The following is a 23,593-nucleotide window of genomic DNA, read 5'->3' as shown; positions in this document are numbered from 1 at the left end:
TGTTGCCTCTGCTAATTTTGAAGACGACATCCTCAGAAGAAGAAGATGCTTTTCTGACACACTATAGCTCACCATTAAAGATGGCTTTAAATCTGCAGATAACCACAACAGACCCATGTCCCAAGCCTCCAACATTGTACCCCACTACCACAAATCAACATTTGCACAGGATCTCCTTGAATGGGAGAATCTTCTGCAACCAGCCACAAGGTGGAACTCTCAACTGAAAATGATTTGCTCAGTTCTCAATGCGGATGAAGAAAAGCTTTACACACTGCCTGTCACCAAGCTATCCATGCACGAGAAGTATGTCCTCGCTGATGCTGCGGACGTCCTAACCCCCTTTGAGGATCCGACATTGTCACAGCCAGCTACATCATTCCATGCATCAGAGGACTGACTAAACATCTCACCACATGCTCTACAAGGTACAATGGAAAGCTTGTCAAAAACCTGAAACAAGCCATTCACAAGCTCCTGACTGTTTATGAGCAGAAGAAGCCATACCAGATTGCCTCAGTCTTGGATCCACACTTTAAACTGGCATGGTGCAATGCCACTGAGAAGGCTGCCCTTACTGCAGACATCAATGATCTTGCCACAAAGTTCACCAGCACAACACAGGATGTCCCTCACAGTGAGCCACCACCACCAGCGGAAAAAAATCGATTGGACACACTGTTTGGTTTTATGGAACAACCAAGCGCATCTGCATATACTCCAAACACCAAAGAAATTGAGGAGTACCTAATCATCCCATGTCTAGGGCTGTCATGAAATGTTGTCAGCTGGTAACTGTCATGCAAATAACTGCTGGTCTCACAGTAATTAACCTAATTAACATAAACACATTTAGCATCTCCGGGCTTCCACGCATAGCCTACAAGCCACTGATGCAGACCTTTGGAACATCTACATTTTAAAAAGGATAAATATCTAATATTTATTTTCGGCAGGTCTAAAGCAACATGAAATTAAGAAAATGTAGCCTATTTCAGAAGAACAGAATAAAATACTCTGAGTTGTCCTTATGTTAGGCCCTGATCTGGCTATGCCATATGGCTGTTGGCTACACTAGTTCATTTAGCAGACAATATTTGCTTATAGTTCCCATGGCATTATGTTATATTGTTTTATAGTAAGAAGAACTCCGACCTTGCGGGGGTCCAGAGAAACTGTGTTACGCCAGTGAATAATGTGCTTAATTTTAAGAATTTAGCAATAAATATAGCAGCACAAAAAAACTGGGATCCTCTTTTAAATAGTGGCCATTCAAAACTCTGTTTTCACACCTGATTGTGCAATGGCTGGGCTTATAATAACAAGTTTCATTAGGCTCTGTAGGCTATGTGCTCGCCAACCTTGTTCCAGGTGTCGTAGGCCTATAGGCTACACTTAGTGTTATTTGGCCACTTTAGTTGTGATACAACCCTTATCAAAACATATAGGCATATTGGGTAGGCTACATGATGCATGTGACTATGATTTGAAAAAGTCCCCAACAAATGCATGCACTGTTTCTTGCCTTAGACAGCATACGGTGGGCATCATTCACAAGTGATAATATGGGCCATTATCATGCACCTGTCGGAACAGGGGCAAGGGAATAAAATACATGTCATTGAATAGCGAATGCAGGACGCTTTTCCCGCGGTTCATTTACATGCCAGCCAGGTAGGCTACTCCGGTTGTAAAGAGAAGCAATGTGCTTAATATTGGGTCTAGCCTATAGAAAGCTGATGTGATCCTGCTCTTTTTAAGAGGCCATCAAAACTCTGTTTTCTTGCATAGCATAGCCTATAGAAATGTTGCGCAACATGGGCTTATACAAACACTTATTTCATTCCATGCATCAACCAGCTATGAGGAGCTGGCTCTCACTGTACAACTCTGAATGCCAGGGCTCTCATGAAGTGATTGATTTGATTTTCTATACATTTGCATTGATGTCAGAGTGATTAGAGGGACAATAGAGCGCTGAGTACCAAGACATTAGCGACTGTCCGTTTTAAAGTTTGGTAGGCCACTAATGACCATACGTGGCATCAGAGCGCAGTTTTGGAGAAGCCTAGTTACCGTGACTCAACGGTCATGTGGAATTCGACTGAGGTCATGACTCGTGACTGCCGGTGTGGCGGTTAAACGGTCACCGTAACAGCCCTACCCATGTCTTCCACCAACTACTGATCCTCTGAAATACACAGTCACACATACCCAACACTGAGGAGAGTTGCTGCTGAGTACCTACATGTCCCAGCATCCTCCACAGCTGTGGAGCAGCTTTTCAGCATTGGAGGGCGCATCTTCAGATCATATCGCTGCTCAATGTCCGATAAGCTTTTGAAACCCTGATGTTTTTTTTTATGTAACATGGCAACTTGTCCTCTTTCATGAGACACCAATGTAAAGTATGGGTTGCATATTGTGATGAAAAAGTTAAATAGGAACTATACATGTTAAGTGTTATTTGAAATTAAACTGCTATGTACAGTCACAACTATTTTCTAATATAAATTTTTTGTCTTCCAAATACTTCCAACGATATGCATTTGTAAGTAATTGTAAATAAATGCCAATACTTTCCAAATTGTATTTTCAAATACATTCCTATATTCAACTACTTGTTTTTTCAAATAAAGGTTATCTAAATACGTGTTTTGAAATGTATTGAAAAGTAATTGAAATACCTAAAATAGTATTTGAACCCAGGTCTGAAACATACCTACGTCCATGTATTGTCCTCTCTGTGCAGGAGTACCTGTTCAGGCTGGTCCCTGGCTACGTGGACTCAGGGAAAGGGAAATGTTCCTATGACCCGCGGCAGGAGAACGCTGTGGCCCTTATCAGTGAGACCTCTTCTTATCTGTTCATCATAACAGTTCCCACCACAGTTCTCACTTACAGTACCAATAGCCATCATCATATTCCATCTTCCTCTTTTGTTCCCCATTTGCTAGATGGGAATCTGTATGCAGGGGTCCACGTTGACTTCATGGGCACGGACCCGGCAATCTTCAGAACCCTGGGGGACAGACCTGCTGTCAGGACTGAGCAATATGACTCCCGCTGGTTGAATGGTAAGCTTGCCCCTGACTCACAGGTGACACTTTGAACAACCCATGACTACATTTCCCTGAGGAAAAAGTCAGCCATCTCTCTCTCTCGTCTGAGGAGGAGACGTAAATGCCTGTGCCTACGCACACAATGTAAACTAGATGGATGGGGAAGAAATGTGGGATGTAACTCACTAAAATAATGGGACACAACAACCAGATCTCAATGTTAGCCCTCTGGGGTAATTTAGTAATGTACTGATCAACCCATAAAGAAACAGTAATAAAACAAAGACCAATCAAACAAACCAGGGAAGGTAAGAGAAGGGAATGTTCGGGAACGGGGTCCAAGTAATGAAGATAAACAAAAGGTCCCTCCTCTTCTACACACCTAATCCTTCCTAACACAAGCCTTAACTCGCTTTCCTACCTGTTACCACAAATACAGGGGTGACACCCGCTGGCTAACCTAGCCACGCCCACCATCGTCAGCCGCAACTCAGCACACCTGTAATAACCAGAACACACAAACAGAACAACCACTCTGAACCACACACACACTACAAAGGACGATTGGGAGAAAGAAAAACATGTCACACGTAACACTCGCTCTTTAATTTGTCACATGCACAAATACAGTGAAATGCTTAGCTTGCAAGCCCTTCCCAACAGTGCAGTATTCAACATCTAAATAGTATTTTTTTTGTATCATTATATATATATATTTTTAAAATCATTATATATATATATATATATATACACGACCAGTCAAAAGTTTGGACACTGTCACGGTTTACTAAGCCAGAACCCAGAAGCAGACCAGGACAAGGTAAATTGAAACAAAGGTGAGTGTTTATTTAATAGATCCACGAGTGAGGCTGAATAATCCAGGGAACAGAGCGGGTGGCGTGGATGGGTTGTTGAGGGTGCAGTGGTAGGTCCAGTAATGGCTCGGCAGCCGCCGACCATCAGGCAGAGGTTGGGTGAAGGTTCCGGGTGAGTGACTGCAGATAGAACAAAACGGAGGTAAGTATACAGCAAGTCAAAAAGGTGCAAAACAACAAAACTAACGCTAGAAGTTCCAAGGCTGATACACGGACAAACATACTGTTCATGGCTAACGATCCGGCAGGGAATGGATGTTAGGACAGAGCCTAAGAAGGGTGATGATCAGGACCAGGTGTGCAGATTGCTGATGGGATGCAGGTGCGGAAATCAAGAGAGCTCCCGCCTAGCAACGTTGCCCGGCAACCAGGCAGGGAGCGTTCCAGAACCCTCGGGAAACTGGAGATCCCGAGCAGAAAAACTAATACCCAGACAGAAACCGACTCAGACTGCAGGGATCGTTACAGTACCCCCCCTCCGGCCAACGCCACCGGGCGGACTCCCCGGAGCGCCAGGATGGAGGCGGTAGAAGTCACGAATGAGGTCAGCATCTAGGATCTGTCGCCGCGGAATCCAACTCCTCTCCTCAGGACCATACCCCTCCCAGTCCACGAGATACTGGAAACCCCGGCCCCGCCGTCTGGAATCCATGATGCGTCGCACCGTGTAGGCAGGACCACCTCCGATCATCCGAGGAGGAGGAGGAGGAGGCGGAGGAGGCAACAGAGGACTGAGGAGAACAGGCTTGAGGCAGGAGACATGAAAGGTGGGATGGACTCTGAGCGTCCTCGGTAGTTTGAGTCGAACTGCCACCGGATTGATCACCTTCTCCACCACAAACGGACCAATGAACTTCGGTAACAACTTCCTAGACTCAGTCCGTAAAGGAAGATCCCGTGTGGCCAACCAGACCCTATCTCCGATGGTATAGGTGGGAGCGGGGACCCGGCGACGGTTCGCCTGGAGCTGATACCGGTCCGAAACTCTAAGGAGTGCCTTTCTGGCCCGATGCCAGGTCCGGTGGCAACAGCGAATATGGGCCTGAACAGAGGGCACTGAGAGCTCCTTCTCCTGAGAAGGGAACAAGGGAGGTTGGTAGCCATACAGGCACTGGAAGGGAGACATCCCAGTGGCAGATGTAGGGAGAGTATTGTGGGCATACTCAACCCAAGGCAACTGAGAGACCCAGGAGGTGGGGTTGGAGGAGACAAGGCAGCGTAGCGTGGATTCCATCTTCTGGTTGGCTCTCTCCGCCTGACCATTAGATTGGGGGTGAAAACCAGATGTGAGGCTGACTGTAGCTCCAATGGCCAAACAGAAGGACTTCCAGACAGCAGAGGTAAACTGAGGGCCACGGTCGGAAACGATATCACTGGGCAAACCGTGGACCCTGAAAACCTCCCTAACCAGGATCTCGGACGTCTCCGAGGCAGAGGGAAGCTTGGCAATAGGCACAAAGTGGGCGAACTTGCTGAATCTGTCCACGATAGTCAGAACGACCGTGTTTCCCTCAGAAACGGGCAACCCAGTGACAAAGTCCAGGGCCAGATGCGACCATGGTCGCCGGGGAATAGGAAGGGGGTGAAGTAGTCCAGAGCTGGGCCGATTGGTACTCTTATTCTGCGCACACACTGGACAGGCAGCAACATAACCCCGAGTATCCTCGGCCATGGCAGGCCACCAAAAACGTCTGCGAAGAAACGCCATCGTCCGAGCCACGCCAGGGTGACAAGCCATCTTGCTGGCGTGGGACCATTTGAGGACAGCAGGACGAACCGACTCAGGCACAAACAACCGACCGGGTGGACCGTTACCGGGACCGGGCTGCGTCCGAAGGGCCGCCATCACCTCCTCCTCAATCTTCCACCTAACAGCTCCCACGACGCAGTTCCGGGGAGAATTGTCTCGGTCTTGGACCCACTCTCCTCCGTCTTGGAGAACATCCGGGACAAGGCGTCCGCCTTGCCGTTCTTAGATCCAGGTCGGAACGTCAGGGAAAAATTGAATCGTCCGAAAAACAACGCCCACCTGGCCTGGACGGGAGTTGAGAGCGTCTAGCCGATTGCACGTAAGCAAGATTCTTGTGGTCAGTCCAGACAATAAACGGTTGCTCCGCCCCTCCAACCAGTGGCGCCACTCCTCCAAGGCAAGTTTCACCGCGAGAAGCTCCCGGTTACCCACATCGTAATTCCTCTCCGCAGGCGAAAGGCGACGAGAGTAGTAGGCGCAGGGATGGAGTTTACTGTCCGTGGAGCATCGCTGCGACAGGATGGCGCCAACTCCCACATCAGACGCGTCCCACTTCAACGACGAACTGACGGGCCGTGTCCGGCTGAGAGAGAATCGGTGCGTTGGTGAATCGCCTCTTCAAATCCAGAAACGCTCGATCCGCCTCCGGATTCCACTTGAAGGTCCTGATACTGGAAGTCAAGGCAGTTAACGGAGCGGCCACACGGCTGTAATCCCCGGATGAATCTGCGGTAGAAATTCGCAAACCCCAAAAATCTCTGGAGCTGCAATCTCGTACCGGGCTGGGCCCATTCCAGAACCGCTCTAACCTTCTCCTGGTCCATCCTAATCTCTCCCCTGGAGATGATGTACCCGAGAAAGGATGTCGTGTGGGCGTGAAACTCGCACTTCTCGGCCTTCACGAACAGGCGATTCTCCAACAATCGCTGCAGAACCTGCCGGACATGCTGGACGTGGTCGGAAGGTTCCTTCGAGAAGATCAGAATGTCATCCAGGTAAACAAACACAAAGAGACCGATCATATCTCTCAGGACGTCGTTCACCATACTCTGGAATACCGCTGGAGCATTGGTCAGTCCAAACGGCATCACCTGATACTCGAAGTGACCCATCGGTGTATTGAAACCCGTCAACCACTCGTCCCCCCTCTCTGATCCGGACCATGTGATACGCATTGCGTAGGTCTAGCTTGGTGAACACCGTAGCACCCTGTAAGGAGTCGAAGGCAGAACTCATCAAGGGCAGGGGATACTTGTTCTTGACCGTGATGTCATTCAACCCCCCGATAATCAATACACGGTCGAAGAGAGCCATCCTTCTTACCCACAAAGAAGAATCCTGCCCCCCAGGGGTGATGACGAGGGACGAACGAGACCAGCAGCTAGGGACTCCTTGATGTAGGTCTCCAAAGCCTCACGTTCAGGTCGGGAGATACTGTATAACCTTCCCTTGGGGTAGACAGCTCCAGGGAACAGGTTGATGGCACAATCATATGGTCGGTGGGGAGGGAGTGACAGAGCCTTCTGCTTACTGAACACTTCCCCCAAATCGTGATATGTCTCGGGAACCAGGGACAAATCTGGGGGTTTAGCCTCAATCACCTGACTGGGAACCGAATGGGGACAGGCAGTCTTGAGACAGTTAGCATGACAATCAAGGCTCCAACTCGTTACCTTGCCCGTCACCCAATCGAACGTGGGATTGTGTTCCTTCAGCCAGGGGTATCCAAGGACCAGAGGAACATGGGAAGACGGCAGAATGAAGAATGAAATCATCTCCGAATGATTCCCCGACAACAGCATCTTAACCGGTTCAGTCCTCATCGTGATACGTGCCAGACTACTGCCGTTCAGAGTGGTCGCTTCAATGGCTTCCGGCAATTGCTCCTTGGAAAGCCCCAGCTGTTCCACCAACTCGGCATCAAGAAAGCTTCCATCGGCACCTGAATCGATAAAAGCGTTAATCGCTAAGCTCTGATTCCTGTTCATAAGGGTAGCCGGGAAACGGGGTCTGACAGAGGTATTGAGAGGTCGAAACTGGCTCGCTAAAAAGTCCTCCCAACTTTAGCGAGCCGCGCAGTTTGACGACCGCCGGGAACAGGTGGCGAGGTAATGTCCCGAACCACCACAGTAGAGGCAACAGTTAGTCCTACGTCTGAGTTGGCGTTCCTCCTTGGTTAACCCGTGCCGCCCTACTTGCATTGGTTCAGAATCGGGAGACAGGACCTCTCCACTAATCCTGTGTGGTGGACGATGATCGACGTATTCTGGTCCAATCCCCGACCCGACTGGAACCTGAGAAGCTGATCGATTGGACGGAACCCATTGCTTCTCCCTCCTTCGCTCTCGGACTCGATTATCCACCCGAATAGACAAGGCTACCAAGCTGTCCAGGTCACTAGGCTCCGGATAGGAGATCAACTCATCCTTGAGCTGCTCCGACAGACCCTGGTAAAAGGCCGCTTGCAGAGACTCCTCATTCCACCCACTCTCCACAGCCAACGTCTTGAACTCGATCACGAAGTCGGCCACGCTGCGAGTTCCTTGGTGAAGCGAAAACAGGCGCCTAGCTGCGTCCCTCCCTCGGACGGAATGGTCGAAGAGCTTCCTCATCTCGGCCGTGAACCCCTGGTATGAAGCCATGCAGGGGTCTTGTCGTTCCCAAACGGCTGAAGCCCACTCCAGCGCTCGACCACGCAGCAACTCAATCACAAAGGCTATCCTAGCCTTGTCTGTGGCATAAGAGTAGGGCTGTAGATCGAACACTAACCCACACTGCATAAGGAAAGAACGGCATCTTCCCAGCTCCCCCTCATATTTATCCGGCGTCGGAACCTTGGGCTCACGGAAGGACACAGCTCCAGAAGCGGCAGGCGAGATGGGTGAAACCGGTAGTGGATCCTCCACCGGAAACTTGCGCTGGTTCTGGACCTCCGTCAGACCGGTAGAAAGGTTCCGAACTGCCAACGCGATCTCCTGTAGCTCCGTGCTATGATGGCCCAACATCTTCTCCTGATGGGTAATGGCATGGCGAACAGAGTCCAGGTCCGCTGGGTTCATTACGGGCCGGATCGTTCTGTCACGGTTTACTAAGCCAGAACCCAGAAGCAGACCAGGACAAGGTAAATTGAAACAAAGGTGAGTGTTTATTTAATAGATCCACGAGTGAGGCTGAATAATCCAGGGAACAGAGCGGGTGGCGTGGATGGGTTGTTGAGGGTGCAGTGGTAGGTCCAGTAATGGCTCGGCAGCCGCCGACCATCAGGCAGAGGTTGGGTGAAGGTTCCGGGTGAGTGACTGCAGATAGAACAAAACGGAGGTAAGTATACAGCAAGTCAAAAAGGTGCAAAACAACAAAACTAACGCTAGAAGTTCCAAGGCTGATACACGGACAAACATACTGTTCATGGCTAACGATCCGGCAGGGAATGGATGTTAGGACAGAGCCTAAGAAGGGTGATGATCAGGACCAGGTGTGCAGATTGCTGATGGGATGCAGGTGCGGAAATCAAGAGAGCTCCCGCCTAGCAACGTTGCCCGGCAACCAGGCAGGGAGCGTTCCAGAACCCTCGGGAAACTGGAGATCCCGAGCAGAAAAACTAATACCCAGACAGAAACCGACTCAGACTGCAGGGATCGTTACAGACACACCTACTCATTCAAGGGTTTTTCTTTATTTTAAAAAAATTTTACATTGTAGAATAATAGTGAAGACATCAAAACTATGAAATAACACATATGGAATCATGTTGTAAACAAAAAAGTGTTTAAAAAAATCAAAGTATATTTTATATTTGAGAATCTTCAAAGTAGCCACCCTTTGTCTTGATGACAGCTTTGCACACTCTTGGCATTCTCTCAACCAGCTTCATAAGGTAGTCACCTGGAATGCATTTCAATTAACAGGTGTGCCTTCTTAAAAGTTAATTTGTGGAATTTCTTTCCTTCTTAATGCGTTTGAGCCAATCAGTTGTGTTGTGACAATGTAGGGGGGGTATATAGAAGATAGCCCTATTTGGTAAAAGACCAAGTCCATATTATGGCAAGAACAGCTCAAATAAGCAAAGAGAAACGACAGTCCATCATTACTTTAAGAAATGGAGATCAGTCAATACGGAACATTTCACGAACTTTGAACGTTTCTTCAAGTGCAGTCGCAAAAACCATCAAGCGCTATGAAACTGGCTCTCATGAGGACCGCCACAGGAATGGAAGACCCAGAGTTACTTCTGCTGCAGAGGATAAGTTCATCAGAGTTACCAGCCTCAGAAATTGCAGCCCAAATAAATGCTTCACAGAGTTCAAGTCACAGACACATCTCAACATCAACTGTTCAGAGGGGACTGTGTGAATCAGGCCTTCATGGTCGAATTGCTGCAAAGAAACCACTACTAAAGGACACCAATAATAAGAAGAGATCTGCTGGGGCCAAGAAATACGAGCAATGGACATTAGACCGGTGGAAACTTGTCCTTTGGTCTGGAGTCCAAATTGGAGATTTTTGGTTCCAACGGCCATGTCTTTGTGAGACGCGGTGTGGGTGAACAGACGATCTCCTCATGTGTAGTTCCCACCGTAACGCATGGAGGAAGAGGTGTTTGGTGTGGGGGTGCTTTGCTGGTGACACTGTCTGTGATTTATTTAGAATTCAAGGCACACTTAACCAGCATTTCTACCACAGCATTCTGCAGCGATACGCCATCCCATCTGGTTTGGGCTTAGTGGGACTATCATTTGTTTTTCAACAGGACAATGACCCAACACACCTCCAGGCTGTATAAGGGCTATTTTACCAAGAAGGAGAGTGATGGAGTGCTGCATCAGATGACCTGGCCTCCACAATCCCCTGACCTCAACCCAATTGAGATGGTTTGGGATGAGTCGGACGGCAGAGTGAAGGAAAAGCAGCCAACAAGTGCTCAGCAAATGTGGGAACTCCTTCAAGACTGTTGGAAAAGCATTCCAGGTGAAGTTGAGAGAATGCCAAGAGTGTGCAAAGCTGTCATCAAGGCAAAGGGTGGCTACTTTGAAGATTCTCAAATATAAAATATACTTTGATTTTTTTTACACTTTTTTGTTTACAACATGATTCCATATGTGTTATTTCATAGTTTTGATGTCTTCACTGTTGTTCTACAATGTAAAAAATAAAGAAAAACCCTTGAATGAGTAGGTGTGTCCAAACTTTTGACTGGTACTGTATGTATGTATATATATATATATATATATATATATAATTAAAATATAAAATTGCCAGTACCAAATTACAATTTGCAGGGATACTGGAGTAGTTGAGGTAGATACTGTATGTGCATGTAGGCAGGGATTAGGAGAAAGTGACTGGTAGCAGGATAAATAATAATAATCTCTCTCTCTCTGTCACTCTCTCTCTCTCTCTGTCTGTCTGTCACTCTCTTTCACTCTTTCTCTATTACCCTCCTTTCTCAAATTGACTAATCTGTCTGTCTCCATCTCCAGAGCCTGTGTTTGTGAAGATCCAGCAGATTCCTGACAGCTCTGAGAGAAACGATGATAAGCTCTACTTCTTCTTCCGGGAGAAGAGCCTGGACGCAGCCGGGGGTGGCAGCCCCAGTGTCCTGGCCAGGGTGGGCCGAGTATGCCTGGTGAGAGAGCCTCGTATATCCCCCCTGACCCCACAAACACACACACACACACACACCACAGGAGGCTGCTGAGGGGAGGATGGCTCATAATATTGTCTGGAATGGAGTAAATAGAATGGCGTCAAAAACCTGGAAATCATGTATTTGATGTGTTGGATACCATTCAATTTATTCTGTTCCAGCTGTTACTATGAGCCCATCCTCCCCAATTAAGGTGCCACCGGCTGCCTGTGACTCACACATACTGTATCCATACACTGGGATTGATTGGTTCAGATGGCACAGTTAGTCGGAGCATGGCACTTGCAACACCAAGTTTATATTAGAGTTAGGGTAGTTTCGCACAACCATTGGACACTAGAAAGCCAAGTGGTTGTGGTGATGATATTGAGTGATTTACCCTTTTGTGTAAATTCACCCTAACTTTGTTTAACCTTCCCAGAATGATGATGGGGGTCAGAGGTCACTGGTCAACAAGTGGACGACCTTCCTGAAGGCTCGGCTGGTGTGCTCAGTGATAGGCAGCGATGGTGTGGAGACCTATTTCGATGAGCTGAGTGAGACTGCTTTTCATTCCTGCTGAATGGACATACTGTACAGCAGGCTGCAATTCAATCAGTTGCAGATAAAGGAAAACCACAATGCAGCTTTGCTCAGAATGTTTACGCTTTGATTGAATTGGGGGCTTAGTCTTGTTTTGACACTTGTTTATAGAAAAGGCACTGTTAACACCTTTGTCAACTTCCTTCCCTTCAGAGGATGTCTTCATTCAGCCAACACAAGACGAACGCAATCCTGTCGTGTACGCGGTATTTTCTACTGCGGGGTAATATATCACTTCAATCATTCCAAAATTATTTTATTTTACACAACCATACATTCTATGTCCTTTGTTAGTGTTGTGCTAAAAATAAATCCTGCCCACCCAGTAGTTCTCCACAAATGAAGTTATAGAACCTTGGGGTAGTTCAGTAGCGGTGTGTTGATAAAATCACTGGGGAAGCCAAGCCAGGGAAAAAAAAGCCATATTACAACCTATGTGTTGTGATAATTGCGTTGTTTGCTCTATAACCTGTTAGTTCATATGCTTTAATACATTCAACCACACCTTTGTTTTATCACAAAACCGGAGAGCAACATCTGTCCTGTGAAGTCCACAAAGCAAATTGCATGTAACAAACAGTTACGTGACCTACAGCATGGTCAAGCAAGGTAATGTTTCTGACATTTTCAGACCACTAAACAACTATTGATTTAGAACCATGGAGAGTTACCGCAAGTCCCAAAGAAAACAGGAGCTGCCTCCACTATTCCAGCACCATTTCAACTTCAACATTTCAACATCAGCAAATCACCTATGCTTAGTCCAGTACATTTACAACTAAAAGATACCAAAAACAATTTAGTCCAATCAACGTAAGCCAAATATGATGTGGCTGTCCATGGTACTGATTTGTTTGTTTGTGTGTGTGTGTGTGTGTGTGTGCAGGAAAAACTTGACTCACCCTACTTGTAGAGAAACGCCAAAGCCATCCTCCTCTCTTTCATGTTGCCGAAACGGTCTATGACACTGTCATACAGTCCACACTTTTAGTTTTTGTTGTCCTAGGCTACCTGGCTAAAATGCTTGCTCACTAGCGTAACTTCCTTTCATGGGCAACGATGAGCCAGCTAGTTAACATGAGCCTACTAGCCTACATCTAGCTACATATTGAACTTCCATCCTCTCAGGCCAGGAGCACAATGTATGAATTTATGGTTGGATCAGAATCGCTGTTATAATCATTGGCTTGTACAGAGTAAATAAAACCACAAGTCCAAATCCTTATCTCCATCCATGGCTAATTTAGAAAAGGGCCAATTTTAGCTAGCTAGCTAGCCACCGGAGGACAACGACACAACGAGATGCAGCAATTCATATCATTCTGTCAATGACGTTTGGCTTTTGATGTGATGTGATTGGTGTGAAGCCAAATCCAAACTGGCTTCCATTGACACTTTTTTTTGGTTCGCCAGGACCATTCACAGTTGAGCTCACTCAGTTTAGCTCAACGCTTATTGGCTATTATTGTATTTATTTTTTATCAAGGGAGGCCAAATGCTCGCTGGCTTCTCTTGCATTCAATGCTACAGACGGCAACAATGTCATATTATTTTTGACCAGACATCATCAGATAGATGGGCTACACATACAGAGACAGAGGGGCGCTGTTTCGCTCGCTTGGATGCTTTCTCCGGTGAGATACATTCAGCCTCTTGCGAATTGAATTATGAAACACAGAGAGATGAAAGATACATTATTTAATATGTTTTTTTTCTTGGTACATTTTTGGGGACGCCTTTCTTCCCTTGGTATCCATGAATATACACCACTGGGGTAGTTTATTTTGATGTCTCTCTTCCACCATCTTTCCACCTCTTTCCTTAGGTCTGTGTTTAAGGGCTCAGCCGTGTGTGTGTACTCTATGTCCGACATCCGCAATGTCTTCAATGGCCCCTTCTCACACAAGCATGGACACAACTACCAGTGGACCCCCTACACTGGAAAGATCCCCTACCCTCGCCCTGGAACAGTACGTACACTCAGGACCAAATGCCTCCAGGAAATACTGCATATCTCTATTGGAATGTAACAACATGATATGAGATAACAGATTAGAATGTCTAAAATTAATGGTAGATAATTTGACTAGTAGACAGTAGCCTAATAAACATACAAATTATGGATAGCTTTGAAGTTGTTATTGATCATAGACTCAAATCTAGATCAACAAATAATCAAAAGAAACAATGTTTCAAACTGTCAGTGTCTTGGTGTGGTCATAATCACATCATTCCCATGATCCAACACACAAGAACATGGAAATGAAAACATGCAGTTCTGATTTGCCAAGTCCAGATAGTTCTTCCCTGTTTCAGAAGGTTTTCTTATTTTTGGTGCCACTGAACATGACCCAGTTCAACCAGAGCTCTCTGTCCTCTTCGTCTACAGTGTCCAGGAGGAACGTTCACCCCGGGCCTCCGCTCCACCAAGGAGTTTTCTGATGAGGCAGTGAACTTTGTGAGGGCGCACCCCCTCATGTACCACCCTGTCTACCCCATACACAAGCGCCCCCTGGTGGTCCGAACAGGGGTGGACTACCGATTCACCTCCATCGTGGTGGACCTGGTGGATGCTGTGGACGGGAGGTATGAGGTGCTCTTCCTGGGCACAGGTGAGTCATGCTAGCTAGGTTCTTCCTCCTTTTTACTGAGGGGGAACATCAGGGGCTGTATGTATCAAGCATCTCAGAGTATGAGTGCAAATTTAGGGTCAGTTTGCATCTCAGAGTAGAAGTGCTGATTTAGGATCAGTTTTGCCTTTTAGATCACAATTAATAAGATTACATGGACAGTGGGGCTCTGATCCTAGATCAGCATTTCTACTCTGAGATGCTTGATACATATGGCCCCAGATTCGGTCAAATCCTAAATTGACATTTACATTTTAGTCATTTAGCAGACACTTATCCAGAGCGACTTACAGGAGCAATTAGGGTTAAGTGCCTTGCTCAAGGGCACATCGACAAATGTTTCACCTAGTCGGCTCGGGGATTAGAACCAGCGACTGGCACAACGCTCTTAACCACTAAGCTACCTGCCGCCCCAAATTGAGATACAGTGGGGAAAAAAAAGTATTTAGTCAGCCACCAATTGTGCAAGTTCTCCCACTTAAAAAGATGAGAGAGGCCTGTAATTTTCATCATAGGTACATACGTCAACTATGACAGACAAAATGAGAAAAAAAAAATCCAGAAAATCACATTGTTGGATTTTTAATGAATTGATTTGCAAATTATGGTGGAAAATAAGTATTTGGTCAATAACAAAAGTTTCTCAATACTTTGTTATATACCCTTTGTTGGCAATGACACAGGTCAAACGTTTTCTGTAAGTCTTCACAAGGTTTTCACACACTGTTGCTGGTATTTTGGCCCATTCCTCCATGCAGATCTCCTCTAGAGCAGTGATGTTTTGGGGCTGTCGCTGGGCAAAACGGACTTTCAACTCCCCTCCAAAGATTTTCTATGGGGTTGAGATCTGGAGACTGGCTAGGCCACTCCAGGACCTTGAAATGCTTCTTACGAAGCCACTCCTTCGTTGCCCGGGCGGTGTGTTTGGGATCATTGTCATGCTGAAAGACCCAGCCACGTTTCATCTTCAATGCCCTTGCTGATGGAAGGAGGTTTTCACTCAAAATCTCACGATACATGGCCCCATTCATTCTTTCCTTTACACGAATCAGTCGTCCTGGTCCCTTTGCAGAAAAACAGCCCCAAAGCATGATGTTTCCACCCCCATGCTTCACAGTAGGTATGGTGTTCTTTGGATGCAACTCAGCATTCTTTGTCCTCCAAACACGACGAGTTGAGTTTTTACCAAAAAGTTCTATTTTGGTTTCATCTGACCATATGACATTCTCCCAATCCTCTTCTGGATCATCCAAATGCACTCTAGCAAACTTCAGACGGGCCTGGACATGTACTGGCTTAAGCAGGGGGACACGTCTTGCACTGCAGGATTTGAGTCCCTGGCGGCATAGTGTGTTACTGATGGTAGGCTTTGTTACTTTGGTCCCAGCTCTCTGCAGGTCATTCACTAGGTCCCCCCGTGTGGTTCTGGGATTTTTGCTCACCGTTCTTGTGATCATGGTCTTGTATGTCTTCCATTTCCTAATAATTGCTCCCACAGTTGATTTCTTCAAACCAAGCTGCTTACCTATTGCAGATTCAGTCTTCCCAGCCTGGTGCAGGTCTACAATTTTGTTTCTGGTGTCCTTTGACAGCTCTTTGGTCTTGGCCATAGTGGAGTTTGGAGTGTGACTGTTTGAGGTTGTGGACAGGTGTCTTTTATACTGATAACAAGTTCAAACAGGTGCCATTAATACAGGTAACAAGTGGAGGACAGAGGAGCCTCTTAAAGAAGAAGTTACAGGTCTGTGAGAGCCAGAAATCTTGCTTGTTTGTAGGTGACCAAATACTTATTTTCCACCATAATTTGCAAATAAATTCATAAAAAATCCTACAATGTGATTTTCTAGATTTTTTTTTCTCAATTTGTCTGTCATAGTTGATGTGTACCTTTGATGAAAATTACAGGCCTCTCTCATCTTTTTAAGTGGGAGAACTTGCACAATTGGTGGCTGACTAAATACTTATTTTCCCCACTGTATGTGTACAGCTGGAACTGGGTAAATAACGCCTTGATCATAGAAATAATTGGATCATGCTCACGTACCTCAAGTTAGGAGTTAGCTCTCAGTGAATCATTTCCTTTCAACTCTGTATTAGGGGTGTGATATTTAAACGTTTAAACAAATTTGGGATCGCTAACCTTTAGAAAATATCCCTAACAGCAAATTTTGTAAAAAACATTGCACAAAATAAAAATCACAGTGTACTATCACAAAGCTACCATTAACATTAACAGGTCCCGGTCATCATCATAAAGGCAAATATATATATATATATATATATATTTTTTTTTACAAATACGTAACGCAACAATGCTGTAAGTAGGAGAAGATATGCGTCTTTCAAATGATTTGCCACGGATATAAAGCGCTCCGCACATCATCGTCGTTAACAGATGTGACTGTATGGAAGGGAGTTTAGTCCAACGGTAGTTATTCCTGTAAATCCACCATGGCTACTCCCGCCTCCAGTAGTTGATCTCGAAGTGTTGGAGAGACTACAGAAAGATAGGGAGGGGGTTGATCCAGCTGATTTCTTTAAGAGACGTCTGGAAACTGTGTATCAGGATTTTGTGCCCATTTACACAGATGGTTCAAAAGATCCAAGGACAGGACGTACTGGGTCAGCATTTGTAGTGCAGGAGTGTGTGGAAGTCAGGAAACTTATTACAGATCATCTGGCTGTATATACGGCGGAGCTGATGGCCATACTGTTGATCTTGCAGTGTGTGGAGGAAGTTAAGCCAGACAGAATAGTTATTTGCTCTGATTCATGTGCAGTGTTAATGAGTCTCCAGTCCTTTAGCTCACGTAGCAGACAAAACCTGCTTTATGAGGTGCTACAAACCCATGGCAGGATTAAACAGATGGGAATTCAGATAAGATTTACTTGGGTTCCAGCCCATGTGGGGGTGGAGGGGAATGAGGCAGTAGATGAACAGGCTAAACAAGCACTTAGTAGTGGGGATGTTGATGTTGAAGTGTCAATGAGCAAGGCAGAGGCAAAAAGACTGATATATACAGTGATGGTGCAGAGATGGCAGGAGCAGTGGAATAGAGATAATAAGGGAAGGCATTTATTTCAGGTACAGAGGAAAGTCGGGGAGGGGAGGACGGCAGGAAGGGACAGAAGAGAGGAGGCTATTTTTACAAGATTAAGGGTGGGACACAGCCAGTTGAATAAGACATTAAACGTGATAGGAAAGCATCCATCAGGAAAGTGTGATTATTGTCAGGAAATAGAGACTGTGGAGCATGTATTTCTACAGCGTGGGCAGTATCAGAGGGAAAGAGAGAGGATGAGATTTAGTATGAGGGAGAGGGGGATACAGCAAATTAGTTTAAAGAGTATATTGAGCAGAACGTCATTAGATATAGTCTCAAATATTTTGTTATCTTTTTTAAGAGAAACGGGGTTGGCAGGTAGGATTTAGTTTCTCCCTGTCTCTGGCCCACATTCCAGTGAGGTAGGTGGCGGTAATGCACCATAATGTTGGATGCCAACCGCCGATAAACCACACAGAAGAAGAAGAAGAAGAAGAAGAAGAAGTCGTTAACAATTGGAAAGATGGTCAGAGACTGAGACAAGGAAGCGACAGCGGCGAAGTCCTGAATGGCAATACTTTGAGAAGTTAGAGAAGAAGGTGATGAAATCAAACTTTGCGAGGTGGAATTGAGCTACAGTGGCAGTACAGGTACAATGCTGAAAGAGAGTGCGATAATGGACGGAGTGAGAAAATCACATAGCTGATTACAGAAATGATTGCAGTTTATATGCAGCCATTGTCAATGGTAGAGGATGTCGGCTTCAATACCCTAATGGCATATCTAGAACCAGACTACAAGATGCCATGTCCAAGAACCGTGACGGAACCTGATGGAGAAATTGCCATGTCCAAGAACCGTGACGGAACCTGATGGAGAAATTGTACAATGATTGCTCTGCAAGTACAAAGCGCGAGCTCTCAAACACCATACCTGGCGTTAACAACAGATTGTGAACAGATCTATGAACACGCTGTCATACATCACTGCAATGAGCCATCACATTGATGAGAAGTGGGACATGAAGTACGTACTGACAACAGAGAACATGGAGGAGGGCACACAACAGAGAACCTAAAATGGCATTAATACCATCGTTGCTGAGTGGGTGGGGGATGGCAGTAAGGTGAACGCCGTCTGGTAGGGTTTCCAGTAGTAACCACAGCCACAAAGACAAAATTGACAACCATAAAAATTCATGAAAACAAAAATGATATTTTTGGTCTTAATTTAAAGTTAGGTTTAGGCATAAGGTTAGCAGTGTGGTTAAGGTTAGGGTTAAAATCACATTTGTAGAAATAGGCGGATTTAATGACTTTGTGGCTGTGAAAACTAGTGACGACCGGTATGTAGCCAGGACTGCGGTAGATTGAACTGCATTGGCCCCTAGTGGTCATACACAGAACCATATCTAGATTATGAATTCATGCCATTTTTAAAAAAACATTTGTCACATACCTACTCTGTATATTTTTCTAGGATATTTAGGCTATCTGTGGTACTATGTACACTATAAACCGCTCTCCCGTCTTTTTGTAGATCGTGGGACAGTCCAAAAGGTGATAGTACTTCCTAAAGACACTAGCACAACGGAAGAACTCACATTAGAGGAAGTGGAGGTGTTCAGGGTAATGACAATCACAACTATTTCATGTAAATCACTGTCTAGTATGAATGAATACATGAAGGGAGATGGGACAATCCAAAAGCTTAATTCTGCAGTATTATCTTTTTCTGACCCCTATCTTCTCTTTTTTTTTTTGCAGACTCCAGCTCCTATTAAGACCATGAAGTTATCATCAAAAAGGGTAGGCTTCATCAATTATAATTTGTTCATCTATGATTACTCCTGTTGTGTTGTTGCTGTTGTTGGTATGCCCCTGATAGTCCTTCCTCTCCCCTTCTGACCCACAGCAACAGCTGTATGTGTCGTCAGAGAGGGGGCTTACCCAGTTGTCCCTGCACAGGTGTGGCGTCTATGGGAAGGCCTGTTCAGACTGCTGCCTGGCCAGAGACCCTTACTGTGCCTGGGACGGGGAGACCTGCGCCGGCTTTAGCCCCTCCACCAAGAGGTGAGGCACCTTAGCACCAATGAGGGGGTTACATAATAGAGTGCCTTCAGAAAGTATTCATACCCCTTGACTTATTCAAAATGTTCTTGTGTTACAGCCTGAATTGAAAATTGATTAAATTTTATTTTTTCCCCTCACCATTCTACACACAATAATACCCCATAATGACAGTGAAAACATGTTTTTAGACATTTTTGCTAATTTATTAAAAATAAAATACAGAAATATCTCATTCATGTAAGTATTCACACCCCTGAGTCAATACTTTGTAGAAGCACCTTTGGCAGTGATTACAGCTTTGAGTCGTCAGTATCAGCTTTGCACATCTGGATTAAGGGATTTTCTCCCATTCGTCCTTGCAGTTTTTCTCAAGCTCTGTTAAGTTAGTTGGGGAGCAGCAGTGAACAGCAATCTTCAAGTCTTTCCACAGATTTTCAATGGGATTCAAGTCTGGGCTTTGGCTAGGCCACTCAAAGACTTTCACATTATTGTTCTGAAGCCATTTCAGCGTTGCTTTGGCTGTATGCTTGGGGTCATTATCCTGTTGGAACGTAAATTTTCGCCCCAGTCTAAGGTCGTTTGCACTCTGAAGCAGGTTCTCATCAAGGATTTGCCTGTATTTTGTCCATTCATTGTTCCCTCTATCATTACCAGTCTCCCAGTCCCTGCCGCTGAAATGTATCCCCGTAGCATGATGCTGCCACCACCATGCTTCACGGTAGGGATGGTGTTAGACGGGTGGTGAGCTGTGCCTGGTTTTCTCCAGACATAGTGCTTTGCATTCAGGCCAAATAGTAAAATGTTTGTCTCATCAGACCACAGAATCTTTTGCCTTATGCTCTCAGTCTTTCACTTGCCTTTTTGCAAACTCCAGGCGTGCTGTCATGTTCCTTTTTCTCAGGAGTTACTTCCGACTGGCCGCTCTCCCATAAAGCCCAGATTGGTGAAGTGCTATAGAAACAGTTGTCCTTCTGGCAGGTTCTTCCATCTTAGCCAAGGAACTCTGTAGTTCTGTCAGAGTGGTCATTGGGTTCTTGGTCACCAGCCTGACCAAGGTCCTCCTTGCCCAGTTACTCAGTTTGGTCGGATGGCCAGCTCTAGGCAGAGTCTGGGTAGTTCCAATTTCCCGATGATGGAGACCACTGTGCTCTTTCAACACTCTAGAAATAGTTTTATACCCTTCCCCAGATATATGCCTCATCACAATTCTATCTCGGAGATCTACGGACAGTTCCTTGGACTTCATGGTATAGTTTCTGCTCTGACATGCACTGTCAGCTGTGGGACATTATATAGACAGGTGTGTTTCTTTCTAAATCCTGTCCACACAATTTAATTGACCACAGATGCACTCCAATCAAGCTGTAGTGACAGCTGAAGAATGATCAATATAGCTCAATTTGGAATGTCATAGCAAAGGGGTGTGAATACATGCAGTACCAGTCAAAAGTTTGGACACACCTACTCATTCAAGGGACATTCTTTATTTTGTAGAATTCTACATTGTAGAATAATAGTGAAGACATCAAAACTATGAAATAACACATATGGAATCATGTAGTAACCAAAAAAGTGTTAAACAAATCAAAATATATTTAATATTTTACATTCTTCAAAGTAGGCACCCTTTGCCTTGATGACAGCTTTGCACACTCTTGGCATTCTCTCAACCAGCTTCACCTGGAATGCTTTTCCAACAGTCTTGAAGGAGTTCCCACATATGCTGAGCACTTGTTGGCTGCATTTTCTTCACTCTGCGGTCCAACTCATCCCAAACCATCTCAATTGGGTTGAGGTCAGGTGATTGTGAAGGCCAGGTCATTTGATGCAGCACTAAATCACTCTCCTTCTTGGAAAATAGTAAAAAGAAAGGAAAAACCCTGGAATGAGTAGGTATTAATGTATTTCATTTTCATTACATTTCTAAAAACATGTTTTCACTTAGTGATTATGGGATATTGTGTGTAGATGGGTGAGAAAAATAGATATTTAATCCATTTTGAATTCAGGCTGTAACACAACAGAATGTGGAAAAAGTGAAGGGGTATGAATACTTTCTGATGGCACTGTATTTCTTTATTAGTTTAGCTGAAATAATTCCATCCAAACTGCTTATCGGGTTTCAGGCATAAGTCAAAGTTGTGATAATGTGTAGAGTGTAATGCACTGTTCACAGGCGGAGCAGAAGACAGGATATTAAGCATGGAAACCCCTTGCGGCAGTGCAGAGGGTTCAATGCAAAAGGTATGTGATCACGGCCAAAGCACTGAACAGTATCTCCCTTACATCTTATATAGAGTGTGTATCTGAAAGCCTGTTCTGGCGAATAGATTTTTGTAAAAGGAGTATAATTTGTTTCTGCGTACTGCATACAATGGTCTCACAACACAATCTCACAAAGGAATTAACCACTGTTAATGGCCATAATCTATACTATTTCTCTGATTCTGTCCCCTTCAGTGGAGAAGCGTCTCAGTGAAACGGTGCAGTTTGGGGTGGAGGGGAGCAGCACGTTCCTGGAGTGCCAACCTAGATCTCCACAAGCAACAGTCAAATGGCTCTACCAAAAACCAGATGGCAGGAGGAAAGTGGTAAGACAAGGACTAACGGACCGTTTAGTTCAGATAGCTTTTGTATGATGGCTGTAGATAATGTCGTCTTCTCCTTTTCTCTCACGCTGATGTTCCTTCTCCCGTCTCTCCCCCAGCTGAGCCGAGACGGAGAAGTGCTGAAGACGGGTCACGGCATCCTCCTCAAGTCTCTGAGCCACGCCGACGGGGGTCTGTACCACTGCCTGGCCACTGAGAACAACTTCAAGCACACGGTGGCCCACGTGGCCCTCCGCATCCTGGACCGGGAGATAGTGGAGGCCCTCACCTCCCTGGACGGCCCCCCGGAGGACCAGAACCCCCGTCACCACCCGCACCCACCGCCTCCACCTCCCCCGCCTCACACTCTGCCCCCACAGTTCTCCTCCCAGCCGGAGATCCGCCTCATCAACCAGTACTGTCAGTCCTACTGGCAGCAGTTCAACCCCAACCTTCCCACAAAACGCACCAGCAGGAGGCACGTCGAGAGCCAGCCAGAGCCAGCCCTGGGGGGCCCATCCTAGACCCCTTCTCTCCCCCTCTCCTTCACTGGTGCCCGGGCCAGGTTCTGGAGGGTCACAGTGGCCCTCCACACTGGTAACGCGCATTGTCACTCACTCATGTTGTTGTGATGATGTTGTTGTTGTATGTGTTGTTCATCCCATTCCCATTTAGGGTTAGTCTCCATGAGCCCAATTCTGACTTTAGATCGGTGCACATAGCTCTGTGCTTTCTTGTAAATCATGTATTGATGTCAATGAGAGATTTGAGGTCAAATTGGAGTTACACGCACAGAGGGTTTGGTCCTAAAAATCATCATATTATTTAGCTAATTAACTGCCCTATTCAGTCCAAACTAGTAACCTGTTGAGTAACCAGTTAGTAACTAGTAACCTGAATATAATCCCTGATCATATAATTCTGGGTATTATCAATTGGACTGCTACTTACAGTGGGGGAAAAAAAGTATTTAGTCAGTCACCAATTGTGCAAGTTCTCCCACTTAAAAAGATGAGAGAGGCTTGTAATTTTCATCATAGGTACACGTCAACTATGACAGACAAAATTAGATTTCTTTTTCCAGAAAATCACATTGTAGCATTTTTAATGAATTTATTTGCAAATTATGGTGGAAAATAAGTATTTGGTCAATAACAAAAGTTTCTCAATAATTTGTTATATACCCTTTGTTTGCAATGACACAGGTCAAACATTTTCTGTAAGTCTTCACAAGGTTTTCACACACTGTTGCTGGTATTTTGGCCCATTCCACCATGCAGATCTCCTCTAGAGCAGTGATGTTTTGGGGCTATCGCTGGGCAACACGGACTTTCTACTCCCTCCAA

At 45.6% G+C, this 23,593-nt stretch overlaps 1 protein-coding gene across 1 annotated transcript in view; it reads left to right on the top strand.

Annotated features, from left to right (window-relative positions):
- LOC121537462 (semaphorin-3F-like) overlaps positions 1 to 23,201 on the top strand; it is a 104,540-nt gene extending 81,339 nt beyond the window's left edge. Inside the window, exons 6-18 of the mRNA XM_041845087.1 lie at positions 2,753 to 2,846; positions 2,958 to 3,077; positions 11,165 to 11,310; positions 11,753 to 11,867; positions 12,067 to 12,136; positions 13,739 to 13,883; positions 14,303 to 14,525; positions 19,127 to 19,215; positions 19,354 to 19,395; positions 19,502 to 19,659; positions 21,836 to 21,903; positions 22,120 to 22,250; positions 22,367 to 23,201. Coding sequence (XP_041701021.1) covers positions 2,753 to 2,846; positions 2,958 to 3,077; positions 11,165 to 11,310; positions 11,753 to 11,867; positions 12,067 to 12,136; positions 13,739 to 13,883; positions 14,303 to 14,525; positions 19,127 to 19,215; positions 19,354 to 19,395; positions 19,502 to 19,659; positions 21,836 to 21,903; positions 22,120 to 22,250; positions 22,367 to 22,771 — 1,806 coding nt within the window. The 3' untranslated portion in view covers positions 22,772 to 23,201. The remainder of the gene's footprint in view (positions 1 to 2,752; positions 2,847 to 2,957; positions 3,078 to 11,164; positions 11,311 to 11,752; positions 11,868 to 12,066; positions 12,137 to 13,738; positions 13,884 to 14,302; positions 14,526 to 19,126; positions 19,216 to 19,353; positions 19,396 to 19,501; positions 19,660 to 21,835; positions 21,904 to 22,119; positions 22,251 to 22,366) is intronic.
- Positions 23,202 to 23,593: the final 392 nt, after the last annotated feature.

The sequence above is a fragment of the Coregonus clupeaformis genome, chromosome 24 (assembly GCF_020615455.1).
Source record: "Coregonus clupeaformis isolate EN_2021a chromosome 24, ASM2061545v1, whole genome shotgun sequence".
Lineage (NCBI taxonomy): Eukaryota > Metazoa > Chordata > Actinopteri > Salmoniformes > Salmonidae > Coregonus > Coregonus clupeaformis.
This window is presented reverse-complemented; position numbering and strand designations above follow the sequence as displayed.